This window comes from Ammospiza nelsoni, chromosome 6 (genome assembly GCF_027579445.1).
Source record: "Ammospiza nelsoni isolate bAmmNel1 chromosome 6, bAmmNel1.pri, whole genome shotgun sequence".
Lineage (NCBI taxonomy): Eukaryota > Metazoa > Chordata > Aves > Passeriformes > Passerellidae > Ammospiza > Ammospiza nelsoni.
The window spans coordinates 63,263,854-63,281,145 of NC_080638.1; the positions used below are offsets into that span (position 1 = coordinate 63,263,854).

A 17,292-nucleotide genomic window follows, 5' to 3' on the forward strand; every position below is an offset into this window, starting at 1 on the left:
TCCTTGGATGCAAAGCCCTCAGTCATTTCATTCAGCTGCTGCTGTTATCCCCAAGAAGCTTTTCCTGGACTTTCTAACCCTTTCCAAAGCCATTTCCTGCAGTCGTGGTCTTAAATCTGGTGTTTCAGAGTCAGGATGTTCTTGGAATCCCATTCCTTGTGTGTTGTCCTAAATTATTTCATCTGACAGTCCTCTCTGGGCTTTTCCATGTGCTTTTTTATTCCCAGTGAAGGGTTGGCTGTGCCAGTGGTGGGTAGGGAGAACATTCAGTGCACTTCAAACAAAATTTCCTTTTCCCTGGGAGCATTCCCAGCTAGCAAAGGTCAGGTGTGACCACCGGAAACCCCACAGGCTTCTGCCACACCACTGTTCCCACATTTCCTTTTATCCATTTGCTGATTTCTCCCCTCCAAATGCACAGTCTGAGCTATTTCTCCAACTTTTAATTCTGGTTGCATCTTCCAGACACCTTCCTGTCTGTCCAAGGTTAACATCTCCCAGTGCCAGGAGGATCTTTTTTGTTCCATTTGTAGTTTTTCAGTGGAAACACTGAATTAACCCAAAGCTATTCTGTTAAACTGAAAATTCCTGGGGGGTGCTCAGGGTTTGTGTCCAGCCAGTTGGATCTTTGCTTTCCACACTTTCTCCTACACCTATTTTCTTACTTTGCATGTGGGAGTGGCACATGGGACAAAGTGTTCTGGAATCATGGAATGGTTTGGGATGAAAGGGGACTTTAATCCCATCCAGTTTCACCTGTAATTACAAAACACCTTCCACTGTCCCAGGCTGCTCCCAGCCTGTCCAGCCTGCCCTTGGACACTTATTCCAATATTCCATGGTCTGTCTGTGCAGGGCTAAGAGTGTAAAACAGGGAATAAACAGGAAAATGGGATTTTCTCCACTGTGGATCCCTGCAGGAATGGTGGTGGAGGTGGAACAAGCAGAGAAAATCCCAGCTAAAAATTCCTGCAGGTTTCTATTAATGAAATTGTTTTCTTTTTTTCCAGTTATTCCCTCGAAAGTGCACCTGGCTGTACGTTATCAACAACACCCTGATGTCCCTGTCAGGTGAGTGACAATACAGGGGAGATGATTGCAGCTCTAAATAGCCAGGAACATTTAACTCATGACTGAGTGCAGTGTGTGGGGTCAGCCTGGAGAGGAGAAGGCTCCAGGGAGAGCCCCGAGCCCCTGGCAGGGCCTGAAGGGGCTCCAGGAGAAAAAGGTGGCTCTCAGGTACTGCTGATCCAGCAGTTTCCCTGATCCCTGGGCTCTCAGCTCTCCTGCAATGGAACATTCCAGACAGGAATGAGGCACTGTGCCGTGGAGGCTGATGGTGGGACTGTGCCTTTAAACGTGCAGGATTTATATAACACTTGTCTTGGTTCATAGATAAGAAAATATCTTAAATAATTTAAAATATAATTTATAATATGAACACATTATTTATAAATTTCATTCATATTATAAATGAAATATATAAATTAATATATAAATCGAATATATAAAATATTATATATTTATTTATATATTTAATTTGTATTATAAATTATAATATAATTTATAAATACATTGATTTATAATTTATAATATAAATATTTTATTTGTTTATATACTATGTAATAGTATATTTATATACTCTATAATATATATACTATATAATATATAATAGTATAGAATTATATTTATTTACATACTATATTATAGTGAACATATTATTTATATACTATATAATAGTATATAATACTATATAATAGTATATAAATATAAATAATATTTATATACTGTATAATTGTGTACATATTATTTATTTATATACTGTATAACAGTATATATGATATACTGTACACTATATATTATTAATTTTCTATAATTTATTGCTGTTTTGTAATTACAGCCTTTTAAAAATGTTTGCATAAAACCAACTGTAATTAAATGAGCTCTGATCTTCTCTATATTCATTATTATTTTTATCTTGATTTATTTTTCTTCATATCTGGACTTGACCTACCTGACACCTGTTTGCAGAAGGTAATTTTTCCATATTTGCATTTTCCTGAACAGTTCTGTGGTGGAGGAGTGGCTGAGATGTCAACTGTGCTTTTCTCTCTTGCAGGGAAAACATTCCAGCTCTACTCCCACAATTTAATAGCATTGTTTGAGCAAGCCAAAAAAACAGGATTAGCTGCTCATATTCAAACCCACAGATTTCCTGACAAAATATTACCAAGGTACAAACCTTTCACTTACAGACAATTATTAATTAAGTGAAAATAGCCATAAATTGTGTTGGTTGTGAAGGGCCCCATCATCTGTTATTGATGCATTTTTTGGTGATTATTATTCCAGGAAATTTGCCTTAACAACCAAGATCCCTGACACAAAAGGATGCCACAAATGCTGTATAGGTGAGCAGACAAACCCAGCTTTGCTATTGTCCCTGGACATGGCATTGATGAAACTCATTTCTTTTTAATAAAATTAAGAGTTCTTTGTTTAGAAAAAAGGCTCAGGGAATTGGGGTGGTTCAGCCTGGAGATGTTCCAGAGTGACCTAATTGGGGCATTTCTGTGCCTGAAGGAGCTGCAGGAAAAATGGAGGGAAATTGTTGGCAAGGGAGGGAGTGCCGGGCCGAGGGGGATTCCCACTGCCAGAGGGCAGGGATGGATGGGATTTTGGGATTAAATCCTTCCCAGAGCCCTGGCACACCCACAAACAGCTTTTCTGCTTTGTCACCTGGCTCAGGGTGTGACCCAGGTCCAACCCTTAGTGAGGAAAACTTGAATATTTTCCACCAGGAAAGGATCAGTAGGAATAAAAATTCAGGCAGGGGAACGCAGATCTGTAAGTGCAGTTTGAAGGGCACAGGAAGAGTTAAAACTTGGGAAGTTGTGGATTTGTCCTTTCCTTTCCCTGGTGCTGTGTGAAATCAGAACCCTGGAATTACCAAAGCTGGAAAAGCCCTCTGAGATCATCCATCCATTCCCCCAGCCCAGCACTAACCCACATCCCCAAGTGCCACATCTGCAGATTGTGCCTTTGCACCCCTAAAATATAAATATTGTAAACATAAATATTAATTATAAATATTAAATATATAATGTATATTATACATTAAAATATAGAAATAGAAATATTATAAACATATATATATATGAATATTATATATATCAATATAAAACTGCACACTTGGAGAGCCTGTTCAGCTCATCTAAAGTGCCCCCAAGAGCCACATTTACAAATAATTCCTGAAATCAGGCTGCTCCTGTGTCCAGCTGAGTTTAAAATCCACCCCAAACCCTGGCTCTTGTATTTCATGGGCTGTCAGAGCTCCCAGGAGTTTCCCACCTTCCCTGCCTGGGGACTTATTCCAACCCCAGGGAGGGGCACTGAGCTTTTCTGCCCTCTCGTCTCTGAACAGGGACCCCAGGAATGCAACTGGTTGTTAATTAATGCTGTAATTGAGTTTATCTGGAATGTGGCACAATTTAATCACTGGGGATGTTGGAGTGGGAAGCCAGAAGGCAGCAAGTGGGAAACTGAGGGAACAAGATGAGCTTCAAGTCCCATCCAAGCCTAATCCTGCCATGAGATGATTTTATAATGCTATTTCTTAACTTTTATGTAAGGATAGCTGTAGGGTTGGGGTTTTGGTTTTCATTCCTTTTTTTTTTTTTTTTTTTCAAGTATGAAGTGAACTTGCAGAGCTTTAAAATTACTGTTTTCTGGGGTTTTTTTTACTTTATATAGTACGAAATCCCTACACAGGCCACAAGTACCTGTGTGGTGCATTGCAGTCTGGAATTGTCCTGCTCCAGTGGTATGAGCCAATGCAGAAATTCATGTTAATAAAGGTAAGCAGTCACTGCTGGTGGAGTTGAATTATTGTGCAGTTGGTGCAATAACCTTTGCAGAGTTTGGGGTGGAAAGTGCACCCCAGTCTGGTGCCATCTGTGGGCTGTGAGCACTTGAAAATCTGGCTGGACACGTTTTGACTCAGAAAATCTTGTGACTGAAGTAATTTAAGTAATATAAAAGTTATTTCAGTGCTGGATCAAGCCCAGCACTGGCAGTGATACACCACAATTCACCTCTGTCCAGCTTCAAAAGCAGGGAAAATTCTGTATATTTATGCAATATGGAATTTATAAATACACAGTAATACACAATAACACAGTAATGTGCAATACACAATAATGCAGTAATATACAATAATATTTCTAAATATATCTATAAATATTTATATACCGAGTATATTTTGTATGCTCTGTATATTTATAAATATACTCTGTATATTTCACTATATAATATTAATATAGTATTAATATTAATATATTTTCTATTTTAGGCATTTTAAATATAAATATTTACAAATTTATTTACAAATAAATATATAATATATAGCATGTTATATATCATATGTAATATATATCTATTATATATTATACTATAATATATAATCTATTATACTATAATATATTATATATTATACTATAATATATAATTGATTATATTTGATAATGTAATATAATGTAATATAATGTAATATAATATAATATAAAAATATACAAAATAAAATTTAATATACAAAAATTATATGTAAAATATATTTAAAAATATATTTAAGAAATTTATTCGATAGTATATATATTACATATATAATGTATATAATACATATAATATGTAATAAATTTCTTAAATATATTTATGTATTTTATAAATATAAATATAGTTACTATAAATATAATATACGAATAGTATATTTTATATTTTTTATTCAATATAAAAATATTTATGAATAAATATTTTCTATATTATATATAATATAGAAATATATATAAGTATTATATATAATATAATAGATCTAATATACTATATATATAATTAATGTATTAAATACCTTTTATTAAATATATTTATTTTGTATTTTATCAATATAAATATAGTTACTATATAATATACAAATAGTATATTTTATATTTTTATTAAATATAAAAATATTTATGAATAAATATTTATTATATATAATATATAAATATATATAAGTATTATATATAATATAATAGATCTAATATACTATATATATAATTAATGTATTAAATACCTTTTATTAAATATATTTATTTTGTATTTTATCAATATAAATATAGTTACTATAAATATAATATACGAATAGTATATTTTATATTTTTTATTAAATATAAAAATATTTATGAATAAATATTTTCTATATTATATATAATATATAAATATATATAAGTATTATATATAATATAATAGATCTAATATATTATATATATAATTAATGCATTAAATACCTTTTATTAAATATATTTATTTTGTATTTTATCAATATAAATATAGTTACTATAAATATAATATATGAATAGTATATTTTAGTTTTATTAAATATAAAAATATTTATGAATAAATATTTTCTATATTACATATAATATATAAATATATATAAGTATTATATATAATATAATAGATCTAATATATTATATATATAATTAATGTATTAAATACCTTTTATTAAATATATTTATTTTGTATTTTATCAATATAAATATAGTTACTATAAATATAATATACGAATAGTATATTTTATATTTTTATTAAATATAAAAATATTTATGAATAAATATTTTCTATATTATATATAATATATAAATATATATAAGTATTATATATAATATCGTATTTCTAATATATTATATATATAATTAATGTATTAAATACCTTTTATTAAATATATTTATTTTGTATTTTATCAATATAAATATAGTTACTGTAAATATAATATACAAATAGTATATTTTATATTTTCATTTAATATAAAAATATTTATGAATTAATATTTTCTATATTATATATAATATATAAATATATAGAAGTATTATATATAATATAATAGATCTAATATATTATATATATAATTAATGCATTACATACCTTTTATTAAATATATTTATTTTGTATTTTATCAATATAAATATAGTTACTATAAATATAATATACGAATAGTATATTTTATATTTTTATTAAATATAAAAATATTTATGAATAAATATTTTCTATATTATATATAATATATAAATATATATAAGAATTATATATAATATAATATATCTAATATACTATATATATAATTAATGTATTAAATACCTTTTATTAAATATATTTATTTTGTATTTTATCAATATAAATATAGTTACTATAAATATAATATACGAATAGTATATTTTATATTTTTATTAAATATAAAAATATTTATGAATAAATATTTTCTATATTATATATAATATATAAATATATATAAGTATTATATATAATATCGTATTTCTAATATATTATATATATAATTAATGTATTAAATACCTTTTATTAAATATATTTATTTTGTATTTTATCAATATAAATATAGTTACTGTAAATATAATATACAAATAGTATATTTTATATTTTCATTTAATATAAAAATATTTATGAATTAATATTTTCTATATTATATATAATATATAAATATATAGAAGTATTATATATAATATAATAGATCTAATATATTATATATATAATTAATGCATTACATACCTTTTATTAAATATATTTATTTTGTATTTTATCAATATAAATATAGTTACTATAAATATAATATACGAATAGTATATTTTATATTTTTATTAAATATAAAAATATTTATGAATAAATATTTTCTATATTATATATAATATATAAATATATATAAGAATTATATATAATATAATATATCTAATATACTATATATATAATTAATGTATTAAATACCTTTTATTAAATATATTTATTTTGTATTTTATCAATATAAATATAGTTACTATAAATATAATATACGAATAGTATATTTTATATTTTTATTAAATATAAAAATATTTATGAATAAATATTTTCTATATTATATATAATATATAAATATATATAAGTATTATATATAATATCGTATTTCTAATATATTATATATATAATTAATGTATTAAATACCTTTTATTAAATATATTTATTTTGTATTTTATCAATATAAATATAGTTACTGTAAATATAATATACAAATAGTATATTTTATATTTTCATTTAATATAAAAATATTTATGAATTAATATTTTCTATATTATATATAATATATAAATATATATAAGAATTATATATAATATAATATATCTAATATACTATATATATAATTAATGTATTAAATACCTTTTATTAAATATATTTATTTTGTATTTTATCAATATAAATATAGTTACTATAAATATAATATACGAATAGTATATTTTATATTTTTATTAAATATAAAAATATTTATGAATAAATATTTTCTATATTATATATAAATATATAGAAGTATTATATATAATATCGTATATCTAATATATTATATATATAATTAATGTGTTAAATACCTTTTATTAAATATATTTATTTTGTATTTTATTATTATAAATTTAGTTAATATAAATGTAATAATATGAATATAAATATAACACCTATAGAATATTCTGTGTACATTTCCACTCTGTGCGTGCTGTTGCAGAGTCATTTCACAGCAAAGCAAACCCAGAGCCGCTGTTTTGTCTTGGCAGCACTTTGACTTCCCGCTGCCCAGCCCCCTGCACGTGTTCGAGATGCTGGTGATCCCGGAGCAGGAGTACCCCATGGTGTGCGTGGCCATCTCCCGCGGCAGCGAGCCCGGCCAGGTGGTGCACTTCGAGACAATCAACCTCAACTCTGCCTCCTCCTGGTTCACCGAGATCGGGGCAGGTGAGCCCTGGCTCCCTGCTCGGCTGCTGTGCTGCCTGGGGATGGTGGGAGTTCCTTCCTTGGAGGGCTTTGGTGCCTGGGGATGGTGGGAATTCCTTCCTTGGAGGGCTTTGGTGCCTGGGAGTGCTGGGAATTCCTTCCTTGGAGGGCTTTGGTGCCTGGGGATGGTGGGAGTTCCTTCCTTGGAGGGCTTTGGTGCCTGGGGATGGTGGGAGTTCCTTCCTTGGGGGGCTTTGGTGCCTGGGGATGGTGGGAATTCCTTCCTTGGAGTGCTTTGGGAAGCCTGGGAGTGCTGGGAATTCCTTCCTTGGAGGGCTTTGGAAAGCCAGGGAGTGCTGGGAATTCCTTCCTTGGAGGGCTTTGGTGCCTGGGGATGGTGGGAGTTCCTTCCTTGGAGGGCTTTGGTGCCTGGGGATGGTGGGAATTCCTTCCTTGGAGGGCTTTGGTGCCTGGGGATGGTGGGAGTTCCTTCCTTGGGGGGCTTTGGTGCCTGGGGATGGTGGGAATTCCTTCCTTGGAGGGCTTTGGTACCTGGGAGTGCTGGGAATTCCTTCCTTGGAGGGCTTTGGGAAGCCTGGGAGTGCTGGGAATTCCTTCCTTGGAGGGCTTTGGGAAGCCTGGGAGTGCTGGGAATTCCTTCCTTGGAGGGCTTTGGGAAGCCTGGGAGTGCTGGGAATTCCTTCCTTGGAGGGCTTTGGGAAGCCTGGGAGTGCTGGGAATTCCTTCCTTGGAGGGCTTTGGGAAGCCTGGGAGTGCTGGGAGTTCCTTCCTTGGAGGGCTTTGGTGCCTGGGGATGGTGGGAGTTCCTTCCTTGGAGGGCTTTGGGAAGACTGGGAGTGCTGGGAATTCCTTCCTTGGAGGGCTTTGGTACCTGGGAGTGCTGGGAATTCCTTCCTTGGAGGGCTTTGGTACCTGGGAGTGCTGGGAATTCCTTCCTTGGAGTGCTTTGGGAAGCCAGGGAGTGCTGGGAATTCCTTCCTTGGAGGGCTTTGGTGCCTGGGGATGGTGGGAGTTCCTTCCTTGGAGGGCTTTGGAAAGCCCTGAGCATTGGCAGCTTCTCTGCCTGGGGCAGGTGGAAGCTGATCCCACATGGAGGGGGACTGGGGACAAGGGATGGAGGGACAGGAGCCAGGGAATGGCTCCCAGTGCCAGAGGGCAGGGATGGGTGGGAGATTGGGAATTGGGAATTCCTGGCTGGGCTGGGATTGCCAGAGCAGCTGTGGCTGCCCCTGGATCCCTGGCAGTGCCCAAGGCCAGGCTGGGCACTGGGGCACCCTGGGACAGTGGGAGGTGTCCCTGCCATGGCTGGGATGGGATTTAAGGTTATTTCCAATCCCAGTTATTCTGTAAATCCCCAATTCTCCGTTGTGCTGATCTGCCCCACATCAGTACAAACCGTCCTTACAAAAAAATTTTTATTTTCTAAATTCCCTTAAACATCAACCAGACCCTGCTGGTTGGGTTCTCCTTTGTGGTTCCAAGCTCCTTCCTGGGACTCTGCTCTTTGCCCTCCTTTCCTGCATAACAACTCCCAGAAATGGATTCTTGTCCATCCTCCAGCCCTTGGGGGAGGGTTGTTATCTTCAGCAAAGATTTGGGTTATTTTTAAGACCTGGTTGATATTTTGCAGCTGCTTTTCTCCCTTGCCTTTGTTGGATGTCCATTTTTACCTTTAAATATTGCTTTTTAGCAGCTGTAGGAACAACTTCATTAGAAAAACTAGAAAAAAAAATCTCTTAAACTAGTTTATTATCATCACAAAACTCTTTCCAGATGTGGATTTATGGGAAAAGAGTGGGGTTTTAGGAATTAAAAGTCCTTTTGATTGTTGTGGTGCCTCTCTATGGAGGAAGCTGTGCTGAACCATAGCATAAAATGTGTGTTTCCCTATTAAATACCTGCTTTGAACAGAGAGCTTTGTGCTCCTCCCAAAACATTCTGGGAGCCTCTAAAAATCAGAATAACAAAGAAAAAAACCAAATCAGACTAAGAAGAGCAGAGTGAAAAGAGCTTGTGGGGGAGCAGAGTCTCTTGATGTGATATAAAATATAAAATAGTGATATAAAATATAAAATAATCTGTTTTTTCCCCAGGCAATCAGCAGTTGGATGCCATTCATGTGACACAGCTGGAGAGAGACACTGTCCTGGTCTGCCTGGACAGTGAGTAACACAAAATTCCCTTGGCTAACTCACCACACCTCGTGCAGAACTTGGGTTGCCACAGTTGTTGATTTGAACTTCACCACGAGTTTGTTTTTTTCTTTTTCCTCCCTACATTATTAATTTGTGTTGTAATATTTCCATAAAGATAGATTGGATAAGTGGGATTTAATTCTGGATTTTGTAATTCCACTTTGTCTCTTCATGTGTGCGTCAGTCTGTCAGTGTAAAACCACCCCAAGTGTTACAGATATTTATTTTGTATTTATTTTGAGACAAAGATGCTCTTGGGTTCATTTTAGCAAACGCTGTAGATGTTAAATTTGGAATTTTTTTTGTGCCTAAAAGATTAAATTTGTATTTTACAATTAAATCCTGCAGTGGGTTTTAATGCTGATTTTTCTCTTTCTCTTGAGAATTTGTGAAAATAGTGAATTTACAAGGGAAATTGAAGTCAAGCAAGAAGTTGGCTTCTGAGCTGAGCTTTGATTTCTGCATCGAGTCAGTGGGTGAGTGATTGGCTGCTCTGGGGTCTCTCAGGGGTTTCAGAACTCACTCCTGAAAGCCTGACTGCTTTCTGGTGATTTCCATAGCAATGAAACAAAATTTGGGCAGGAGAAGCGGTTTAGTAATACATAAATCTGGGTTAGCCTTCTAAAAGTTAAGATTTTATTTCAAGTAATAGCACATCCATTTTTTTCATAGTCAAGGTAATAATATTTGAATCAAATTCTCAAGCTGCTGTCTTTAGACTGGGACAGGAGGGTTTTTTAAATTGTAGTTGTCAAACAAAAATTTCTGCTGTCATAAACTCTGAGAATCACAGAATTAAATCACTCAGAGCTGGCAGCTCTGTGCTCTCTCCATCCCTGAATGGAAAACTCCCATTTTCCATCATTCATCTGTTTGGAAATGAGTGTAATAATTCAGGTGATGTGTCATTTCCAGCAGCCCGCATGCTTTGCTTGGCACTGTTTGTTTTTACACTTCCTGAGGGGTTCCCCAGAGGCTCTGGGAAAACAGGGCTGGAGGGAATGGGGTGTGATGTGTCCCTCCTTTGCAGTGTGCCTTCAGGACAGCGTGCTGGCCTTCTGGAAACACGGCATGCAGGGCAAGAGCTTCAAGTCAGATGAGGTAAGTGATCTCCAGTTTAATTCCAGTTTAATTCCTCCTGTTCCTTATTTACTGGATTTTTTGCCTTTTCTCTCTGATGCCTTGTGCAGGCTGCCCTAGAGCAGAGGCTGGATGGAGCTCCAGAATAAAGCAGGGATTCATTCAAAGCATCTCCTCCATGGATCCACCTTGGGCAGCACCAGAGCCCAGCCAGGGCTGCACCCAAGATCAACCAAAATGGCCCCAAAATGCACGGCCGGGCACGGGCTCTGTCCCTGGGATCAGCTCTGCTCCATTTGCACCTTGCAGTTCATTGTCCCATTGCAGCTTTAGCCCCTGCAGTCCCACCCTGCTTGTTTTTCTCTCTCCAGCCCACGGGGTTTGTGCTCCTGGGCTGAGATTTGGGTCATTTGTCCTTGGTGCCCAGCTGGAGCAGGAATTGTTTTGTCTCCCTGCTCTGTGCACAGAGCTCAGCATCCCTGAATGTGAACCCAGACCCTCACACTAAAGCAGCACAGAATGTGAAAAATACAAAATCTAAAACCTGAGTCATCATCTCTGCTTCCCAAATGGGAATGCTCGCATCCACAATGCTTAACATAAATTTATCCATTTCAGTCCTGTACTTTGCATTAAAATGCATTTGAATGTTTCCTTTCTTCCAACTCAGACCAATAAATGTCCTTGTGCTGCTGAAATGGATCTGAATATCTGCATTTTTCTGCAGGTGACCCAGGAGATATCTGATGAAACCAGGGTTTTCCGCCTGCTGGGCTCAGACAGGTAATCCCCCTGCAGAAACACAAACCTTTTGTTTTATTTAAAGCAGCTTTTCTAGTTCCCAGCTGGGCCTGGCTTCCAGCCCAGCCCAGCTCTGTCTGTGGGCACCAGGTGTCAGGGAGAGAGAGAGGAGAGATGCTCTGGGCTTGCAGGCTGCCTAGTGCACTTCTGGAAAAGCCTGCTCCTGGTTTTGGACTGTCCTGGTGAGCTGGGAATTACCCTGGCTGGTCTGGAAGTAACAAACTCAGGTTTTAGTCCCAGTGATCCAAATCCACACATTTTCCATAAGATCCAGCTGATCCCTTCCAGCTGCACAGGTGGGGAGAGGTGCAGCTGTCCCCAGGTTTGCACCCTGAGCTCCAGCTTGGACCTGTTCCCTTGTGGATTCTCAGCCAGCCAGGGGGATAAATGTAGGAATAGACAGGGATGAGCCCAGCAATCACTTCTGCCACAGAATGCCACACTGGTTTGGGTTGGGAGGGACCCTAAAGCTCTTCTTGTTCCACCTCCCACTAGCCCAGGTGGCTCAGAGCCTTGAACACCTCCTGCTCTCAAACCCCTGATGCTCTGCTCCCTCATCTGCCCTTGGAAGTGCCAGACCCTTTGGTTTGTATTTTCCATCTCTGTACAAATGGAGCAGGAGTTTTCCTGCCATTCCAGATCTCCTTTTTACCTTGGATCACTCCGGAACTGCTGCGGTGCGGAGGTGAGGATCAGGGACAGAGGCTGTTCAGAGACTTCATTTGGAAGCTCTTTGAGGAAAACAAAAAGCAGAGACAAGTTTTAATCCCAAAAACAACAGGAACCTGTGCAGAGAAATGTCAGCATTTGGGAGGGAGAGGGGAGCTCAAAGGCCCAACCACAGTGTGCCAAGACAGGGGGAGAATCGTTGTCCAGACAGGAACATGATCCAGCAGGACAAGGGCAGAGATGGGTTTCAGTGATCCCTGGGAACCCATGAGGTGATAAATATTTAGGAGAGAGAATTGTTGAGGTTGCTTATCAGAAGATGTAGGAGGGGTAAATATTTGGGCTGCAGATGATGGGATCATGGAATTACAGAATGGATTGGGTTGGAAGGGACCTTTAAAATCATCCAGTTCCAACCCTTCCACTGTATCTTGTCCTTGAGTGTTATTATCAGAAGTGATGCTGGAAAATGAGAGAACTGGTTAAAGAATGAAACACCCAAGATATCTGGGACAACCTCTATCTCCAACCTGTAGAAACCTCTGAGTTTCCTCCTCAGGAGTTACATCAGAACCATTTTTTGCCCCTAACTGTGGATCCCGTTTGTGTTTGGTTGCAGAGTGGTTGTGCTGGAGAGCAGACCCACAGAAAACCCCACAGCTCACAGCAACCTCTACATCCTGGCTGGACATGAGAACAGCTACTGAGCAGCCCCCAGCCCCAGAGGGAGCTGGGACCCAGGAGCAGCAGCAAACCAGGACTTGGCTGCTCCTTGTCTGGCACCCGAGCTGTGCTGGGCTTGGGGTGGGCATCAATCCATTTTTGCAGCTGGGAACAGCTGGTTCTGTCTCTTGCCACTGTGTGGTTGGTTATGTCGAGTTTGCTTAATAAAAGCTGAGATAAAGAGCCCTTTACTCGTTAGTTCTAGGGAAACAGAGCCTTGAAACGTGTTCTGCAGTAAAGGTGCCATAAACTGTTAAATATTCCCCTTCCCTTGGGTTTTCCTTCTATTCTGTAGATACAGATCTAGTGCTGGTTGTTGCCCTCTTTTATACTGAGTCTTATTCTTAATAAAACAAAGATTTGTGTAGGAAGTGAAAGTATCTGCAAAGCTTTTTGGTTTTAAATCTGCCATTGGGTATGGTTTTGTATAATAGACTATTTAATCCTTATTTATTAATCTGCTGCTAGGATGGGGTAATGTCTAACTTTTAGCAAAGGAAGGTTGCAGAGCAGCTTACTTTTTTTTTTTTTTTTTTTTTTTTTACAATTGTATAAAGATTTGATTATTCTTTTTCCTTGTAGGGATGTAGTGCATTACTGAGGGGTGTGTTACCACGTTGGGTGATCATGTAAAAAAATGCAGTTTTGTACAACAAAGTATTTTGTACTGATTTTTCTGCCTGCAGAATTGCCATAAAAGGGATTTTCTTACTTCCTAGACGTAGGGTGTGTGTACACAAAGTAGAATATTGATATCAGACCTGTTGCTCTTGGGTGCCTGTGTACAATATCCACGTGTGTGTGCGTGTGCATGTGTGTGAAGTTGCCTGGCAGTGTGTATTTTTTATATATATATTTATACATATATATATAAAAATGTACAAAACTTACATGCTTTATTTTCATAAATTACGGATAAGCCTTGTGACATGAAGTGGAAATTGTAGCAGGTCATCATCCTTAATGAATGAAAGTATCATGTATCCAAGTGGCCACGACGTGTGGTTTATTTATGCTGCTGCAGAGGGGAGCTGGAGCCACAGCTGAGGCTGAGCAGCTTTGCAGCTGCTGTGCTTTGGGGATGGCTGCTGCCCCAGCTGGGAGTATAAATAAACATGATAAGAACCATATTCTGTATCCAAGCTTTGATCACTTTCTGGTCACCTGCATTTTTTTTTCCTTTCTCTTTTCTCCATTGAAGAGTCGCATCGGTTCCTTTTGTCTTCCTCATTAATTAAAATTCCTGAGGTACCATTCAATATGGACTGACTCCAGGAGAGATCTGGTTTTACTACCTCACATTACCTGCTGGCTTTGATGTGAACGCTCCTGGGCAGGTGCAGAATTCCAGTGCTCGGAATTGAAAGGTTTTGTAATGAAATGCCTGTTCAGCTCCTGAGATGTGCTGCCTAGGAAGGGGAGGCTGGAATTCCCAGGTCATTTGAGCAGAGCAGGAAGGGTGTGTGAGAGCTGGGAGTGCTTTGGTGCTGTGTTGGCATCCAGCTCCCTGATCCATAATTTAGCAGGGAGGAATTGTCTGGGCCCACGCGATGGCTCAGGGACATCTCCTTACTCAGGACAGCTGCGAGGTGGGAAGGTGCACAGGGGAAAACAGCCCTGCACACATTCAGCATTTTAGCCACTGTCATTCACAACTAATTCTTGCTGACTTGACATCCAAATCGAGTCAAGCTTTTCAGTTCTGACACTGTGTCAAAGCTTAATAAGAACTAAGTGTACAGAGGAAATTTATAAATCACTCCACAGAGCATGAAAAATGTGCTTTAGGGGTGGTCAGCTGGAATTGGAAATGTGCTTTAGGAGTGGTTAATTGGATCAGCAGTATTAAAAGCAGGACGTGATTTTTGTCTTCTAAAAGAGTTCTCTAGTATTGAAATTACTTCTCCACAGGTAACAGTGACTGGTGATTAACCTCAAATGGTGCCTCTCCTGGTCTTTAAAATAAAAATTAAGGTGAAGTGAAGCACCAGGTGTAGATATTGTAGAGCAAACACTTTTTAATTTACCTCATTCACTACAGAAGGAAATTTCAGCTTCGTCTTTGAAAACACTTAAAGGAGATCTCTAAAAGACTAGAGAAACCTGTAAATAAAATCTGAATATTTATGGGGAATAACTGGAGTAAATAACTCTTAGGTCATGACACTGTCATGCAGGAATAACAAGCAGAAAGTATTTTTCTTTGACACGAATTGCTGATGTTTTGCTGGATCCTAAAGAATAAACTTAGGAAATTCCTTGTTTAATCAAACCTTTTTTAGCTGTTGAAGCATTTCTAATGGCATGTTGTGAAATGCTTAGTGCTGGTTTCATAGACAGTGGCATTTTTTGGCATGATGCTGTTTCCTAGTGTAAAACCTCACTTTTGTTCCGTACCACAGAGCAGATTTGTGTGTTCCAGCCAGCCTCAGTGACTCTGATCAGTTTAATTTGTGTTTGACTGTTTAATTTGGTCTGGTATTGTTTGTACCTTTGTTTTTGTGGAATTTAAACCAGGTTTGAGAAAGCCTGACAGGGGGAGCTCGGGGGTGATGATCAAAACCTTGCTCAGCCCCTCCTTCCTTGCTCTACATTTATCAAAATTTTAATTATTGGATGCACGAGGTCATGTACCCAACTTGAAAGCCTTAAAACAGGCTCCCAGAGCTCTTGGAAGTACAAACAGCATAGGAAGAGCAGTCTGTGGATTCATCTCTTTGGATTTCCTCACCAAATTCCTTGCAAGTGAAAACACAGCTGGAATTGTGCTGACATCTCTGTAAAGAAGACAGGTACAACGCATCAGGGGAGCCACGGTGTCTCTGGATGGAAAGGACCAGACTGGGAGACTCTGAAATGTGCTTTTTTTTACCTTGTTTAGTCCTTAGGTGTAACTGAGACTCGTAACTGCACTCGTTCAGTTTGTGTAACCAGGCTTTGTTCCACGGGAATTTCTGTTGCAGTTCAGTCTATGCCAAATAAACTGCTTTATTTGATCTGTGCCCTGGTGACTCTCTGGTGACAATGCCTTGCTCAGAGGGCTCTGGGCAGGATCCAGCCAGCCCCAGGTTTGTGGCTGCTGTGGGAAGGGCCTGGTGCCACTGATCCCTGTCCTGCAGACTGCAGGAGCCAGCAGCAGCTCCGGGGACAGCACAGGAGGGGAAATCACAGAGCGGGGACAAATAATTCCCACAGGGACAAATAATTCCCACAGGGACACATTATCCCAGCCCAGTCACCTGGGAGCACCGAGGAACCACTCGGGAGCTGTTTGGCTGGAAAAGCAGAGGCTCCTGCCTTGTACCTGGGGAGAGAGCAGGGGCTGGTGGGCTCCAAAGGGCTGCTCAGAGTAGGAAAACACGCAGCTCAGGACCTAGAGCAGTTTACTCCTTGTGTAAACACACAATTGGGGTTTGCTGCAGGTGCTTCAGGTGCTGTGCCTGTATCCCACACCTTCAGGGATCTGCTGAGGTAGAGAGAAAAGGAGGCTGAAAAAATAATGTAATGGCTTTGGACAACACAAGTGCCAGTTACTGGGAGTTATATTTATAAATAAATACTTATAAATAAAATAAATTATAAATAATTTATATCAATTATAAATATTTATGTCTATATATTTCCCACCATATATATAAATATATAAATATAAATTAATATTCCTCCTCTGCAGGAGATGGTTAACTCTGGGAGGGGGTCAGTCTTAGCAGCTGGAATGTGAGGACTGCACATCCCTGGTGAATGTGACTTGGGAGGAAAAATAATTGGTGAATCTTAATTCTGAGTTGGGAAGCACCTCAGGAAAGGATTGGGGAGGGAGGGAGGAGGCATGAGATGGAGTGGGGTGCCCACACTCATATTCAGATCTAATATTGAAAGCAATTATCACCACAAAAGGTCGCCTTGGTGGGGGGATGAGGAGAGGGATGAGGATCCAGGGACCCAGCTGCGTGCTCCAGGAGAGAGAACAGGATGGTCAGGGATGGAAAGCTCGTCCGAAGGAAGGCTCTGGCAGCTCGCAGGA

General features: G+C 37.5%; 1 protein-coding gene across 1 annotated transcript in view; it reads left to right on the forward strand.

Annotated features, from left to right (window-relative positions):
• The window catches only part of MAP4K5 (mitogen-activated protein kinase kinase kinase kinase 5), a 70,624-nt gene extending 54,360 nt beyond the window's left edge, over positions 1–16,264 (forward strand). Inside the window, exons 22-32 of the mRNA XM_059474148.1 lie at positions 1,011–1,071; positions 2,032–2,034; positions 2,120–2,234; positions 2,353–2,411; positions 3,754–3,857; positions 7,623–7,800; positions 9,894–9,962; positions 10,379–10,471; positions 11,026–11,096; positions 11,803–11,858; positions 13,165–16,264. Coding sequence (XP_059330131.1) covers positions 1,011–1,071; positions 2,032–2,034; positions 2,120–2,234; positions 2,353–2,411; positions 3,754–3,857; positions 7,623–7,800; positions 9,894–9,962; positions 10,379–10,471; positions 11,026–11,096; positions 11,803–11,858; positions 13,165–13,252 — 897 coding nt within the window. The 3' untranslated portion in view covers positions 13,253–16,264. The remainder of the gene's footprint in view (positions 1–1,010; positions 1,072–2,031; positions 2,035–2,119; positions 2,235–2,352; positions 2,412–3,753; positions 3,858–7,622; positions 7,801–9,893; positions 9,963–10,378; positions 10,472–11,025; positions 11,097–11,802; positions 11,859–13,164) is intronic.
• Positions 16,265–17,292: the final 1,028 nt, after the last annotated feature.